At 40.9% G+C, this 17,307-nt stretch overlaps 1 protein-coding gene across 8 annotated transcripts in view; it reads right to left on the bottom strand.

Annotated features, from left to right (window-relative positions):
- Positions 1-17,307, bottom strand: part of DGKG (diacylglycerol kinase gamma) — a 203,679-nt gene that overhangs the window by 44,575 nt on the left and 141,797 nt on the right. For all 8 annotated transcript variants that reach the window (XM_078389296.1, XM_020787345.3, XM_078389298.1 and 5 more), the window contains 5 exons: positions 16,610-16,684; positions 15,567-15,652; positions 12,981-13,070; positions 10,589-10,749; positions 6,811-6,875 (listed from right to left, as the gene is read on the bottom strand). In XM_078389296.1, the coding sequence (XP_078245422.1) occupies positions 6,811-6,875; positions 10,589-10,749; positions 12,981-13,070; positions 15,567-15,652; positions 16,610-16,684 (477 nt within the window). The remainder of the gene's footprint in view (positions 1-6,810; positions 6,876-10,588; positions 10,750-12,980; positions 13,071-15,566; positions 15,653-16,609; positions 16,685-17,307) is intronic.

Here is a 17,307-nt window from a genome sequence, read left to right as displayed (position 1 = left end):
AGGTGCAGCTAAGAGATAAATGACAAGAAAATAGACAGCTCTTCACCCCAATTTAGGTGGGAAATATGCTTGTACCCAGATTAGAAGAGCAATAGTAATCTTAGTTTAGGAGAGCAATATTTCTGTCCTTTCCTGCTTATTGTAACTATGCCTCTGATGGCATCTCCTTGGCCTAAGATGACTTCACTGCAGCCCCAAGGATCATAGTAACCGAACAGGATCTGTTTACACAGGAAGTGTCCTCACTTGTCTGCTCCATTCCTTGTACCAAAATTCTCACTCAGACCCCCAGAAACCTTTCAAAGGTTTAAAGACTGGTGTAATACTATAAAGACAGAAACAGCAGCTGTTCTGATCCTGGCCACCTGTAGCTATATATATCTATCTAAAAAACATCTCCAGAACTAAATAAGGCAGGCTTGAGGTATTGTGCATTTCTGGGATAGTGTCATGAGTTCTTAGCTGAATAATCTTTTTTTAGTTGTGAGGTGCCCTGATCCTTCTTAAGAGCCCTCTTACATATCAGGAAAGTTGTCTGCATGGAGTTCCGGTGAAGAGAGAAATCTCAGAGCAGCAGTTTTTTTGTGAAAAAATGAAGCCACAATCTGCATCCTAGTAAACAAATCAATTTCTAGAAATTAGGGATGTGCACTGTCTTTAATAAAATGTGGAAAAAGGATTGGAATCGGGTGTATTTCTGCATTGCTGAGATTACCACAGGGAGGAGCAGAGAGTCCAGGGGCATTAATGGGTCAGAGAAACACATCCATGGATCCCTTGTATTAAATCTGACATTCATACATGATGAGCAGAAGTGCAGAAAGAGACAAGAAGATGAAGAAGGGTATTATCTTTACATTAGACTTCCCAGACTTTTCTCCTGCAGAATCACAATTAATTCATCAAAGTCTTGCAGCTACAGAACCACTGATTTGAAATCCAGAAAGGGGAGGGGCAGAGACTATGGCTCCTTGGATTGCCCTTTTAAGAAGAAACCAAAGACAACTATGCCCATTGCCAATTCAAAGTCCTTCACTCACTCCCTTCTCAGTGAGAGTCTTATGAAATTAATGGCTCCATTCTTCTGGCTGCTAGTAGAAAGGGTAAAAATCTGTCATGGGTGACCTCCTCTCCTGTTTCCATCATTTAGTCTATGAACTGGCCTTGCCATTTGCTGGAATGGGTTTTTATGGAGAACCAGAAATGGACAAATACCATCACAGACCTGGAAAAGGACTGTGTTGGAATATCACAAAAAAGGCACAGGGTCTTTTTGCCTCAGTCTGTGTGCCCTTCATTCCAGCATGGACCTTTTTGGGATGTTTTTGTACATCTTTACTTGAAACATACAAGATTTATGGACAACTGGTGCTATGTCTTAGGCTCAAGAGAGGTAATAGAGTTCAAAACACTGAAGGAGGGGGCTGTAAAATGAATGTACATATACATTTCTCTTCTCCTAAAGGACAAAGTTGAAGATTGCAGGAAGGATCTGCTTGCAGCAAGCAATCTATCTTTTAAGGAAACTTGTCCACCATTATTAATCATCCCACGAAGGCCATATGAAAGGACTCTGCATTTGGCCATACTCTCCAATTCACTTTGCCTGATCCACTTTGCCTGATTTTGTTGGGCAGGGTTCCCTTTCCCAGAACTGCTACTCCAGATCAGAGTTTGGAAAAGAGGCCATGTGGTCTTGAGGATTCTGGGATTTGTAATCTAAAATAAAGGGGTGTTTCCAAGTTCTGCATGGGATTCTCTGCATGTAAAGCAGGCTTTGTTACCAAAGTACCTTCTCGTTCTCTTTGAGGAACTCTTAAAATCTTGTAAAGAATCCCTAGAACACAATTTTAAAAACCATGACTTAGATTTTTTTTTATGTGCCTACACTTAATATCCTAACATCCTATTCAATTGCTGTGTAAATTCCCAAATTGCTTCTGGACTAAAATTGTGTAGACCACATGTGAATGGCTAAGGGTGCTGAAGAGGAAATCCATGGTTAACCAGAATAGGCCGCAAGTAAGAGGTGGGTAGGCTTAACAAGGTAAACAGTGAGTAGATTGCGTAGCTCTCTATGGAAGGTTGAAGCTTCAAGAAAAGGCCAGGAAACTGTCTGAGGGCAAAGTAGTCTGTGGAGGCATGACAGCAAGCAAAGCATGAACCAAGACCTCTGACTTAGATTCATGGATTATTTTGCCTAGTGAGAAATTAATCCATCAGTGAGGTTCCTGGAATCTTAATGACCAATCCAAAGAAATTATAGTGTTGTACTCCCCCCCCCCTTTTGTGGAGCCATAGCAAGAAAAGTAAAATCTATAGGCGGCCAATTCCTTTACTAGGATCATCTGTAAATTCACAAATATGCAAGTGTTTGAGTTCTCCAAAAGTCTTCCTTGGGTTAGATGGCAAAAAATGGGGAGCATGCTGAGAGTGCATAGATCTCAAAATGGTGTAGCCCACATTGTTTCAGAACTGCATGTCCATGGATCTGACATGGTAAATTGCTACATGGAGAGAAATGAGTTTCTTTCTATTATACTTTTGGTATTAAAAGGAAGTGCCACTCAAACCTCTTCTAGATAAAACATTTGTCTCTCTTAAAGTATTGAGTTCTGTACTGATGTTATCAGTATTTACCCTGCCGTTCATACAATGTCTCTCTTGTCTTGCTTAGCACAGTGTTTTCCTCCCTGACTCTCTGCTACATTTTGTCCTTTCTGAAAGCATCATTTATTTTAAATACTGCATGCACAGGGGCTGAGTTTAATGCTACAGTGCTTCCCACTTGAAGTTTCCTAATCTGAAAACTCCAGCAGAGAAGTAATTTTGTAAACATTTCTTAGAGATTTGTTAGAGGTTTCTCGAAGAGAACCTTGTCATACAGAGGAGAAGTGGATTTTTAAAGAGAATTTTAGATACAAATACTGGGAATCTGTATATTCCTTGAACACCATGTATCAGAAAGTGAAGTGAAGCAAAATTTTCTGTCTGGAAGAATCTGCAATTACACATGGGTTAGAACAGTGATGGTGAACCTATGGCACGCGTGCCACAGCTGGCATGCAGAGCCCTCTCTGTGGGCACGCGAGCCATAAATTGCCAGATTGCTACTCCTCCCCTGCAGCCAAACCTCAGGAGGTGGCTGCAGCCATGGTGCTGGTGCTTTGACAGGCAGCGGGCCAGGATCTGAAGTAGCCGGTGCTGGTGGCGGATATGGAGTCGGGTCTTAAGGCACCTCCGTGCCTGAGATTTCCCCTTCTGCCGCCACTTCCAGTTCTGCTACCGCCTTTTGCCCGCTGGGTTTATTTTAATTTTTTTCAGTTTGGGCACTCAGACCCAAAAAGGTTCACCATCATTGGGTTAGAATGAAGATCTAAAGAAGAAGTTGAAGTAGTGGTAGAAGTCAGGTCATAAATCTGTATGGATTTTGTATTTTAGTTGGATTGGTGATCTCAGTGTGCTGATCTTTATTCATCTCTGCCCTAGATATGAACCATTCCTGACTCATGCAGCCTAATCAACTTCTCAAATTTATTCCATTTCTCATTCTTTTCCAACAGAACAGACATCTGCAACCTGTCACATAGTGTAGCATTCCAGTCTGCTGCTAATTCTTCAGATATTACTCTTTGAATGTAACTTCGTAGTACAGTAACTGGACAACTTCTTCAAGATTTCTTTAATGTACCTAAAAATATCTATCTCCTTACTAAAGCTGCAGTGCTCACACATGGGCCTTATGAACAGTGAATTATAAAGATATGAACAGTGAATTACAAAGATAATCAGGTCAGTGGCTTATTGTTCCTTCAGATTTCAGAGATGCGGTCTGAGACATGAGGGTGCCTTCTAGTGAAACCACAGAGTCCATGTTATGTCAAAGAGGTATGGCCCTCATGGTGGACCCTTGTGTAACAATTGCAAAATAATGTGTGCTTTGGGCGGGGGGGGTCATGGGTCACAATGATGGTGTTTTTCCTCTTTGTCTTGCTCACTTCTGCCCCCAGTCTTCTTCTGCCAGCTTGGCACTGAGGCGCATCAAGATGCCACGAGTATAGATACCTTTATGATGAGACAGTGGGCCTGATATTAGCTAGGAATGGATGAAAACAGATGCCATTGCTGAGAAAGTAAATTCACCTCATACAATAAGATCAACATTGCTTCCCCTTCAGTGCTGCTTGCTCTGAGGTTTGTCTCTTTGTCTGGAGACCTGGGGAAAGGCAGCACTTTCCTGAAAATTCAGCCGGCAACCTGACCTGTATATATCACCTGAAATCAGTTAAGAGGAGCAGTCCTTTTAAGAGGTTGTTGTTTAGTCGTTAAGTCATATCCGACTCTTTGTGACCCCACGGACCAGAGCATGCCAGGCCCTCCTGTCTTCCACTGCCTCCCAGAGTTGGGTCAAATTCATGTTGGTAGTTTCGATGACAGTGTCTAACCATCTCGTCCTCTGTTGTCCCTTTCTCCTCTTGCCTTCACACTTTCCCAACATCAGGGTCTTTTCCAGGGAGTCTTCTCTTCTCATGAGATGGCCAATAGTATTGCAGCCTCAGCTTCAGGATCTTTCCTTCCACTCAGCACTCAGGGTTGTTTTCCTTCTTTTGTTCTCTTTGAAGTCCAGGGGACTCTCAAGAGTCTCCTCTGGCATATCAATTCAAAAGCATCAATTCTTCGGTGGTCAGCCTTCTTCATGGTCCAGCTCTCACTTCCACACATTGCTACTGGAAAAACCATAGCTTTGACTATGCGGACCTTTGTCGGCATGGTGAGGTCTCTGCTTTTTAAGATGCTGTCTAGGTTTGTCATCGCTTTCCTCCCAAGAAGCAGGTGTCTTTTATTTTCAGGGCTGCTGTCTCCATCTGCAGTGATCATGGAGCCCAAGAAAGTAAAATCTATCACTGCCTACATAACCTCTCCTTCTATTTGCCAGGAGGTGATGGGTCCAGTGGCCATGATCTTAGCTTTTTGATTTTGAGCTTCAGACCATTTTTTGTGCTCGCCTCTTTCACCCTCGTTAAGAGGTTCTTTAATTCCTCCTCGCTTTCTACCATTAGAGTGGTATCATCTGCATATCTGAGGTTGTTGATATTTCTTCCGGCAATCTTAATTCTGGCTTGGGATTCATCCAGTCCAGCCTTTCGCATGATGTATTCTGCATATAAGTTACATAGGCAGGGAGACAATATACAGCCTTGTCGTACTCCTTTCCCAATTTTGAACCAATCAGTTGTTCCATATCCAGTTCTAACTGCTGATTCCTGTCCCACATATAGATTTCTCAGGAGATAGATAAGGCACTCCCATTTCTTTAAGAACTTGTCATAGTTTGTTGTGGTCCACACAGTCAAAGGCTTTTGCGTAGTCAATGAAGCAGAAGTAGATGTTCTTCTGGAAATCTTTGGATTTCTCCATAATCCAGCGCACGTTAGCAATTTGGTCTCTAGTTCCTCTGCCCTTTTAAGAGGAATAAATATCAACAACGTGTAAAGACGTCCTGAGTGGCCTTGAAATGGGAATTCATCTGAATGGAAAAAGGAGCCCAGCTCCTAGTTCCTGCAGCTAGGATAGGTTAGTTGGCTAAGTGTATATCTATACAGATGCTTCTGCGTGGCTACACTCCCACCTCTGTCTACTGTGGAAATACGTGAGGGGCCATTGTTAGTAGACAAAATACACGTAGGTTGTATTTAACCACTGCATCATATGAGAGACATTTCTATTTCCACACTTGGTAAAGCTTCACCTGTCGATTTCTGCTCCATAGCAGTTAAAAGCTCAGAGCCACACATTAGTAGAGTCCCCAATATCTTGGGCTTGCAAGAATCAGATATAGTCAAGTAATCCCCCAGTGCAGGTAATGCCAAGGAATATGTTTGGACAGGGCCTCAAGTTCAGTATGTCCTGCCGCCTATTTCTGCATCCATATAACAGACCTCCAGAGCCAAATGGCAATAGCTATCAAACAGTGTTCTGGCCCATTAACCTTAGCAGCTCCATCCTAAGCAAATATAGCTGTTTCAGTACTACCCATCCCAAACTCAGGAAAAACAGTCCAAGGAATACATCAGAGCAGGGTGGGCCAGAGGCAGACCTGGATGAATGTGCAGGAGTAGATCAGTAAAGTAAGGATTTCTGATTTCCAGTTATTTAGTGGAAGCAGCAACAAAACTATAGGCCTTTCTCTAATCTAAATGAAATTGCAGAGATGAAGATGGGTTAGGTTGGGGTTGCTAATCAAGAGTAGACTTGTGTGTCAAAGAACTGTAATCTTTGCTCAGTTGTAGCACCAAGAACAAATTGCTGGACTCAAAATTCTGTAATTCAAAGTGTGTGAGGGTTGTTTTTTTTAAAAAAACACACCTACCTCTAGTTACCAGATGTCAAAATTCTAATAAAATACAAATGCAGATCTTTGAAATATGACCACCCCACTAAACAGAGGACAGAAGCAAATGGATTTTCCCTGCATGAGTTCCACAGCTTCAAAATAATTTGTTAAAAATTAATTTGTTTGTGAAATTCTTAAATTTTGCAGAAATAAATTCAGGATTTGTTGTTTATTATTAAAATGCCAACATTATCTCTATTTCTAACTATGCTAACTAACTACAGTAATTTTTAACAACTCCAGATGTTACTTTGAGGTTTATGAGTTAATTAATGAATTATTTGATGAATTAAAAATCTTATCACTTTAAGATCAACAGGTCAGTCCTAACAGTACTGCTTCCAAGCTCTGACAAAATTCACTGAATACATTCCGCTTAGCATTACAGTGACACTGAAATTAGGAAAGATGTTTACCTGCTATTGAACTTTTCAGGATGTTTTTCTCTCATCATGTGGAATCTGTGTGCAATGGATGCATCCTAGGAGAGACAGAGAGAAAATGAGCAGAAGGAATAGATAAAGGTGAGAGTTTCCAGAGATTCAATGTACCCTTTCCAGGGTTCTGATTCAGACAGAAGCTGGAAACAAATATTACAATCTGCCAATTTCATGTTGCATCAGGTCTTAAATTGTGCTCTCTATATTTTCTAGCAATTGGTGGCTATTGGGTTTTTTTTTTTGCTAATTTCAAACTTGCTTTTCTCTGAAGCTTAGCAATTAAAAAAAAACCCAACCCCCAGAATCAACCAGCTGGTGTGTTGTTGGACTGAATTCTGTCATTAAAAAAAAAACCTTCTCAAAGTTTTCCTTTTCTCCTTATGTATGTCCTAAAGTTACCCATGCCAGCATAGTATCTGACTTATTTAAGAAAGGCAACAGGCCCCTTAGACGACAACATTTTGAAAGACATGGGATCCTTCTACCACCCAGAGTAGATTTGTCTAGATGGGCCAGATAAATAAATAAATCTTGTCTACTGTTCGCTCAGTCTGCCTTGAATCCAAGAAAAAGGTGGTATAGAAATAAACCAAACAAACAAATAGATAATACGTATCCTTAAACCAGTGAGGGAATCTGTGGAAAAAGATTTTTAAAAGCACCTTAGAAATCAATGAATAAAATCTCAAAACATTCCTGAAGAGCAAGCATGAACTAATTGTGGCCCTCCATGTATCCTCAAACTGAACTTCCCACCAACCCCTAACTCTATAACTTGTAATGAGGGATCATGATAGCTGGAGTCCAAGCACATTTAGAGGGCCACAAATCATACCTCCTTCATGGCTTTAAATGTTCAGCTTTAAGGCAAAGACAGCTTTAAGTCAGTGGTGGAGGACATGTTGTGATCCAGATCCTACCTTCCCTCATCATTGGCTTTCCTGTCTAGGACTGAGGGGAGCTGCAGGCCAACAATAGGCCACACATTCCCCACTCCTGCCTGAAGCATTCTTTGGTTTGCTGACAGCATGTTATCCCCCATATTTATCAAGTACTCAAATACAAGACTGCTGTGTTTGGGTGAACATAAAACTCAAATAGTTATTCTGAATGGCCACATGACAGAGACAGAGAGTGTGCAGTCACAAATAGTAACACAAGGACCTATCTTGCAGCCTCTGCATCTGGACAGTCTTAGGAATGTGCTTTTCTCCACTCAGGGATTAGCAGGCTGTTCATCACCCACATCTCAGTGATGGGGTGCAGAGGTGTCACTAGGCAGGGACTTTGTAAGCTCATGGCTTGATCTATTTGTAATCCAAAACTTCCTGTTAGTGATATAGCTGTTGGCCCACATTTCTCACAGTCCAAAAATAAAGGGGAAGGAGATGGGAAACAGCATGTGGCAGTCTAGGCTCAAAGAAGTGAAACAGCCTGTCAGCATCATCAATGGTAGTATTAAAAGGCACCTTGTCAACACTGAGATTCCATAGCACCACCGCCTGCTTATTTACATCTCCTGCCATGCTAGCACCTTGTTAAATTATCATAATGCACAATGGATCTATGGATATAGTGCCACATATTACACTGAAGTCATTTTTCCTTAAAGATCTGCAGAGCATTAAAAATGTTAAAGTTATTTAATGCAATATTAATCATGGGTTACAGAATCCAAGAGGTCAGTACAACAGTTGCAGCCATTTGAAAGAGACACTGCTCATGTCTGCAACACATTTATGACAAGCATCAATCACGTATAAATGGAACCTTAATATAACCTGAGAACATTTTCAAACAAGTGCTTCAATGTTTTTTTTAATCAGCTGTTTCTCCCACCATATTGGAACTTTAAACCAGTCAGCTGTTGTGAGGGTTTTCTTAGCAACCCCTACAACACAGGTAAAATGATATCTTTCATTGGCCCAATTTCTATCTGTGGAGGGGTATGCAAACCATTGAGTTACAAGGAATTCTTTATTGGACATATTGGAAAGGTAATTAAATCCCAGTTACAGGCAGGCTGCTGCTGCTGCTGCTTTAGCAAGAAAGAACACTCATTAAGGCAGACTGTGTTTGTTTTTTGCTCACAGAATTAGCAAATAAGGTGTACTGACAAATTAATGGCAGGCACTGGACCATCATAGTGTACCCTGTGCCCTACATCCATGAGAACTAACCAGACTGGAGAAGAGTTAAATGTAAATTAGAACACTTATCAGAATACCAAGTCATGCGTTTGGAGGGAAATTCCCGTCCTGACACTGCCAATGTATATAGACTGGAAAGATCAGCATAGGACAAAGAGTTACTGTTGACACTAGGAAACTGGAACAGAATGTTGAAATCTCTGCAACACAAAGTACTTCTCTGATGAATAACTTTTTGGTATGCTTCCTTTTCACTGGTATGACAAGTGATAGGTTATCATATGCTAATAACCTGTGAGAACATATTGAGCATTGCTGATATGGCTAATAAAAGGTTGCCCTGAGTTCAAATTCAACCATTTGTATGTCTCTTCTACATTTTGCACAAATTCCAAGATCACTTCTTTGGGTTAATAAATGAAGTTTCAATAACTAGAAGACTAAGATTTTATGGCTACCATATCTGTGACCTCAGTAAATTGCAAATAGGTCCAACAGTAGTAAGCATAATATATTATTCTTAAATACTTATTAGGACTTACTAAAATATAGGACTTCAGTAGGTGCTCTTAAAATTTAAGCAGAATGATCACTTGTGAGCCCAATTATTTTGCTCTTTCTTTCCTATGCTGGCTAGGTCCAAGAGTATTTTCACATGAATTTACAGATACTATATTTGTTATCCACCTGTGCTCTTTTTGACTATATCCTTAAGCGTCTTCTTTAGTTCATCTAAACAAGTCATGTGAAGCCTCTCAAAGGTCAGCTGACTGAACAGGCTAAATCCCATAGTGTTTCTGTGAGTTGACTACCCACATGATTGCAACACACTTAATTCCCCACAAGAAGATGTGAGTTCAGAGTCCTTTCAAGAACTAAATGGTGACAGAAAGCATAGAATGTTGTAATAAATAAGCTGCAGTGTAAGAATTTTAATTGCTTTTTTCTCTTCTCACAAAGAGAACAGTCTAAGCGAAAAATAAACACATTGATGATGCAGAAGAGAGCCTTTTCCTATCTCAAGTCAGCAATAAATTCCTATGGAGATCTATGAGCCACCACAAGCCTTACAGTCTTCATCCAAAGAGCAAAAACAACTTTTAAGTCTTGCATTTGCAAATGTATGCATGCTAGTAAAAAGAAACCTGTTGATCAACAAATGTTGAGTTGGCTGACAGCATTGATAATGGTGGGTATATATCCCAGCATCTTGACTTTGGTAAATATATTTTGCAAGTAATGGTGGTACTTAAGAATTCTGCAAAACCTAACTGATTGTGGATGACAAGTGGGGAGAGAAAAATGAATATGAATGCAGGTAATGACACTTATGTTGTATAATTTTTTTGCTTTCTAAAAGCAATTGGCTATTCTCTAGTCTAACTTGGATTCACATAGGTATTACAGGCAAAGCTTGGAACAATTACTCATCTGGACTATAACTCTTAGAATCAGGTAGCATGGCCAGAATTCAGGCTAGCCAGGAGATTCTAGGAACTATAACAAAAGAAGAGTCATTCCAAGCTCTAAAAATACTGCAATGCAGTACAGGGAAATTAGGAGAGGAATTGCAGGAATGAAAACCATATAAATGCCTTGCTTACCACTCCTATGGAGAAATAGTTGTTAATTATACTGTATGGTACAGGATCCCCATTCTCTTCTTTGTCATTGGGGATGACATCAATTTGCCATCGGTCCAACATTACTTCAGTACTGTGTTCAATATCTTTCAGGATCTTCATCAGGTTGCCTCCTTCATACCCTAGAGAGGGAGAAAAGGAATGGCAAATGATGAGGAATACGGTAGGATATTGGTGGTGGAAGTTGCCAAATATGAATGGGATAATGGTAGTGTTACTGAAGGTATAGCAATTGGTGTCTTAGTACTACACCCAGGCAGAAAAGAAGCACATATAGAGTTCAGAAGCTAATAAGGGGTCATAAGCTGAATAGGGAATAAGCCTCATCTTTAGGACTCTGTACTGTTCTGGATACTGCATTGTAAGAAGGATGTAGACAAACTGGAACAGGTTCAGAGGAGGGCAACAATGGCGATCATGGGACTGGAAATCAAGCTTTATGAGGAAAGACTAAAAAGACTGAACGAACTGGGCATGTTTAGCCTTAGGAAATGAAGAATGAGGGGAGATATGATAGCACTCTTCAAATACTTGAAAAGTTCAGCCAAATTTCAGCTGAATTTCAGAAAAAATCTAACTATTAAAGGAGTACAAGGGCACCAATTACTCCAGGAGGCGATCAGCTTTCAAATAGTGAAGGCCTTCAAGAGAAAGTTAGGATGTGATTTGAAGGGCATTTATCCTGTGGTTTGGTCCAGGCTGGGGATGAGGTGATTCACTTTGTCTCTGGCAATAATGCAACATATATGCTATCATGAACCAGCCCATTCCTGATCAATGCGTACCTGCATCTTTTTGGGGGGCCCTGTCACGGGCTACTGTGTTTTGTTTTCGAATGAGATTACTCCATTTTGATTTGGTTCCAGCATGTGTGATTGTTTGGATAGCACCAAAGCAGACGGTTTAAGCTGCCCTTTCATTTAAGCCACCCAATAATCTTGAGGAATGGAAAGCTTCCTTCCTGTCCCCCCCCCCCCGAGGGGAAGGGAGAGAGAAATGCTTTCCATTTATTCTTTAATTGCTATTAATTTATACAGGGCATCAGCAATGTTTTGAAAAAAAAAGCTTGTGCAAAGCATCACTAATGCATTAGCAACTCTTTAAAAAGAAATGGAAAACTTCCTCTCTTTTGAGAGAGAGTGGGAAGAAAGCTTCTCCTTTCTCAAGATCAATAAGTGGTTTAAGCAAATTATAAGGAAAGAAATAGGAGGAGGATTCCCCCCTCCTTTCCCTTTAAAGGGAAAGGTGATGTCTCTAGATCATGTTAACCTGAAGTGTGCTGTGAACTATCCTTGCATGTGGATGCAAGGATCACGCCAAATTACATACCATACCTCAAAGTGACCCCTGTTTAATATGATCTAAACCAGCCTTTCTCAACGAGGGCCACATGGCCCCCTGGGAGCACCTGGAACATTTGAAGGGAATCTCAAACTGGAAACAATCCTTCACACACCACTTTATAAGGTTCATTATGCAATTTACTATATAATACTGATATAATACTGATTTTGCCTGTATTTCATATTGTGTTTATGGTTGTGCCCCCCCCCCAAAAGGTTGAGAATGGCTGATTTCTAGACTGATCCAGGCTGGGATAATTGGGCTGTCTAGTTGCACCCTTAGACAGCCATCAAGGTTAATATACTTTAACTTGGGTTCCCACGTCAAGCAGGGGATGATGGCCTTAGAGACCCCCTTCCAGTACCATTATTTATGATCCTATAAAGGAGCTAGGCCTAATGATATCCTGCTTAAGAAGTGGCACTTTGTAGGGTTGGGAAGTCATGTACATTTCACTTTTTCCCACACTCAAATTTTGTGCCACTAGGTTATAGTGTTGGATTGGGACTTGAGAGATTAACCCTGCCCAGCCATACCAGGGCCTATGATTCTCTGTCAGAATTACCTACTTCACCATTATGAAAAAGTAGTAGAGGATGGAGGGAGAGGGAACGGGGGTACACATGCTAGCTTGGAGGAAAGGTGGGACATACATGTAGCAAAGAAACAAATTCTAATGAAACCAAAATGAAACAAATTAATTACTCATCTCTTAGTGCTTTGTATGGAGCATGGGCTTGCTGGCTAGATATAAAGCTGAATCAATTATAAGATGTGTAAAGTGTGCACTTTGATCTGCCATGCTCTATAGTAGTGGCTAAACAAGAGCTGTTGGTGAGAAATAGATTCCAGCAGCGCAGAGCATGGACTATGGCAAGTGGCGTTGGAAGCAGCTGACAGCAGGTATCAGTAGCACATGGGCTGGCCAGCGGGGAGTGATCCATGACAAGTCATGGTGTCAGGTCATGCTGAATGGCTGGACAGTTTCAGGCTGATTCCAGAAACTTACCTCCTCCCCATCGTAGACAGCGGGCAAGGTCATTGCCTGTTCCTAGGGGCAGGATAGCCATAGGAGGGTGCTTTGGTACGTTTAGCTTATCTGCAAAAGAGGAGCAGCAGACCTTAGAGACCCGGAGGATCATTTCTTCTTTTATATCATTTGCTGTGGGATCCCTAAGCTATGTAAGGCAAGCTCAACACATTTTCCCAGGACTTGGGCACAGCTAACTCAAATTATTTTTATTGGATACATGGTTAGGAGAAATTGGGGGCGGGAAAGGTAGGGTGCAATAGGCAGGGAGAGTGTGAAATGCACAGTAAAGAAACCATTTAAGCTAGATGAAGGCAGTTTTGGGCCTGGTATTAAATGTGTATTTGCTCTAAACCTAATAATCATAATCATACTAGGAACTGTTTACACTGATATTTAACTGTCATGTACGTTTTTAGTTAAAACATCTATCTGTTATATCTGTACCAGTCAATGTTTTTATGATTTTGTCTGTTTCAGCTGTTAATATAATAATAATAATAATAATAATAATAATAATAATAATAATAATAATAATAATAATAATAATAATAATAATAATAATAATAATAATAATAATAATAATAATAATAATAATAATAATAATAATAATAATAATAATAATAATAATAATAATAATAATAATATGCCATCAAGTTGATTCTGACTTCTGGTAGCCCTATCCAGGATTTTCCAGGTAGAGAAAATTCAGAAGGGGTTTACCACTCCCTTCTTCTGGTGGAGCCCTGGTACTGTGCAACTTGCTCATGGCTACACAGGCTGGCTCTTCTCCTGGGATGTACAGTGGTGAACTGGACACTGAGTTTCTGGCTCTGCAGTCAGATACCTAAATCACTGAGCAATTCAGTGAGCTTTAATAGTAATCGTGGGCTATCAAGTTGATTCTGACTTCTGGCAATCCCTTTCTGGGTTTTCCAGGTACAGAAAACTCAGAAGTGGTTTACCCTTCCCTTCTTCTGGGGGCATCCTTGGACTGTACAGCTTGGCCAAAGCCATATAGGCTGGCTCTTCTGGAGTGCCCAGTAGGGAACTGAACTCCCAACCTCTGGTCATGCAGCCAGATACCCAAACCATTGAGTTATCCATCCAGCATGCTTTAAATTTAGAAATGTAGATTTCAAAAATGTTAATACAGTATCATTTGTTGTGGAAGGCAGCGATATAAAGTACAAGCTTTTCTTTCCTTATGCAGAGGAAAATCTCTCTTCTGGAGGTGATAATTATATACTGGGAGGCAATCCACCATTGGTGACAAGTGGTGGGAAAACATTCTCTCAATGAAAATAATAGTGACAAAGGGGAGATTTTCTTAAGCTCCACCAGAGAAATAATAGGTGTCATTATTAAATTAGTGGGCCTGCTGTAAGGATAACGAAGCCCAGATGAGTAAGTGTCCAGTGTCCACAAGCCTTGTAGTCAAAACTCAGGCTGGCTAATTCCAGCAGTCAGTATGTAAAATACAGCCTGTTGTGTTGCATTCCTCTTCTTTGGGCTCCTTATGTTGGAATACCCAGGTTACAATTGTTCCCTTTCATACATCACACAACTCTCTGTATTGAGGCTATTTTGCTATGGGCTGTCAAGTCACATCTCACTCATGGAGAGCTTAATTGAGTTTTGAGGGTATATGAGATGCACCACAAGTGGTTTACCATTACCCAGTGAGCTTCCATTGAGTTGCTGGTTGCCTCCACTTTCTCACTAGTCTCCCTTGTGTGCTAGGGGGGACCCCTTGGGTTAGTGTGCAGCAGCAAAAAAGAGAATTGTTTATTGCTGAGCCAGAGGAAAGATTGCATGGAGTGCAGAGGACAGCAATTGTCAGTCTGCAGTCCTATGCGTATTAACCTGAGAGTATGCCCTACTGAAATAACTATCATTGCAAAGGGTTGCTCTTCTATGATTGGTTTGTGTCTTAGTGCATTAAGCCAGTTTCTTACTGAGCTCCTGCTGAATGGAAGTGTCGCTGGCAGAGTAACACAGGGCTGGGCCACTCCTGGGTTGCCACTATGCAACCAAACTAGGCTTTCTTCCTGGAAATCACCACTTGCACAATGGCAATGCCTGAGCATTCAGCCTAGCTCCAAATTACTATTCTGGCAAGATTTTACACTCAGCAGAAGCTCACTAGATAAATCAGATGTGCTGGCTGAGGATGATGGGAATTGCATTGTAAAATATTGGAAGGGCATGAAGTTGGGCAAAGCTGCTATAAGCCACCACCAGGGATTTAGATTTCGTTTCAGTTTGGAAAATCGCCGGTTAATTAGTAGACACTAAATGATGGTGAGTAATAAGATTACACTGGGGTGGCAAACTGTGTGCATGGAAAAAACTGGCTTTCAGTTTAGAACGCTTGCTGCAGTATTAATTTTTGTTTGTAATCATTGTATATGATATAGGGATGTGTATGTGTGTGTCCATGTGAATTCCAGCTGTAGCTGCCTCCTTCACCTCTTCTCCTAGGCAGCAGTGAACTCAGCACATCAGCTATCCCACACACCTAATGTAATTTTGTTTACAAAATGTCTCTGGATCCTAATTTACCTATGCAGTCCAGGATCCATCCAACAGTCCCATCCCCTCCACAAGCCAGAATACGAAAGTCTGGAGCATCGCGGAAAAAATTTAATCTAAGAAAAAGTGGAAGGCAAAGGAAGGACAGCAGGTTAGAACCAGTTCCTTTTCAAATAAGGAAGCATGCTGCTTTTCCAATTTTAAGGTGGTAGCCAAAAGTGAATGTGAAGAGAGGGGTGTTAGCGGTGCAGTTCTTGGGAGTCTTTGTAATGCAGCTTTTGCAAAATCTTAAGTTTACAACAGAATTATTAAGGCTATAATGAGGTTTATTGAACTGGGAACTTATGCAGGGTCCATTCTAAGGGAGTGGTAATAAAAGAATACTTAATGAATATTACTCGGAAATGCAACAACCCAGGAGAAGACCAGTTTTCTGGTTGTTCCTGCTTCTAAAATTTTCCTTTAAACCCTGCAAACTTTGGGGCACAATCAAGCAGTACTTAATTGCAACCTCCCACTAAAGACAGAGAAAATGGCCACAGCTGCAAATAATACTCCCTGGGCTGTACAATTTGTATTATTGTATAATATTCATGCACATTCCTCCACTGCTCTACAGAGGGGTGGTAATGTGTGAACTTTCAACTGTTGCTAGACTGCAACCATCATCTTTCACTAACTCTGGAGGGGGCTGATGGGAACTGCAGTCCAACAAGATCCAGAGAACCACATGTCCTCAATCCCTGGTCAGTAGAGAGCTACGTATAACCCAAAGTTGATTGCAGTAAGACAGACACATCCAACATGACAAATTCCAAGCACTGGCTGCATACATACTTTTAAGAACTGGCAGCAGACTGAGTTTGTTAGTGTAAGGCATGTTAATAAGTCTCTGTGGAGAGGGAGGTGGAAAGGGAAACAGTAGAGAGAAGGCAGAGAAGGAGGAGGAAAAGAAGCCAGAGCAAAGCTCATTTTGGAAAAGGACAGAATATTAGATCAAAGGAAAAACAAAGGGAAAAGGCTGGTAAGAAGAAGATCCAGAGCTTGTGCATCTGAGCCAGGAATTTCATTACCCAGGAATGGGTCCTCCTCGGTCCAGGTTGTAAACCTGTCTGGGGTTCAGTAGGTAATGGAATTTACGATGAACCCTAAAAAGAGTAAGAAAAATAAGAAGTAATGCTGGGCCCAACAAGAAACACAAGGCAGGTGGTTGGTTAATTTTTTTGGCAGGACCCACCTACTTCATCCCCTCTTCACATATTATTTATATTATTTTATTTATTACATTTATAGCCTGCCCATCTAGTCATATAGACTACTCTGGGTGGCTAACAACATAACATATAACAATTTACAGTTTAAAATGACAATATATTACATATGGCAGCTCCTTGTACACAGACAATGTTGTTTGCCAGAAGGAAAAAAATGGTTGACTGATTTTCCCACAAAATGTGTACATTGGTGCATGAATTCTTTGGTAAGCACCTCTGGTCTGAAGACTTACTGGTTCCTTCTACAGAAGGTCATGTTCAGGATACAGTGGTACCTCACTAGACCTCGTAAAACGATGAATCCGCATGACGATGAGGTTTTGCGATCACTATAGTGATTCACAAAACAGTCATTCCAATGGGGGATTTTCACTGGACAATGATTTGGTCTGTGCTTTGCGGACCGTTTGTTCACAAGACAACGATTTTTACAGCTGATTAGTGCCTTGCAAAATGGCTTCCCTGTGTTTTTGGGACTCATGCTTTGCAGGACAGCC

Source organism: Pogona vitticeps, chromosome 3, assembly GCF_051106095.1.
Source record: "Pogona vitticeps strain Pit_001003342236 chromosome 3, PviZW2.1, whole genome shotgun sequence".
Classification (NCBI taxonomy): Eukaryota; Metazoa; Chordata; class Lepidosauria; order Squamata; family Agamidae; genus Pogona; species Pogona vitticeps.
The sequence above is the reverse complement of the archived record's forward strand: the minus strand, read 5'-3'. Positions and strand labels throughout refer to the sequence as shown.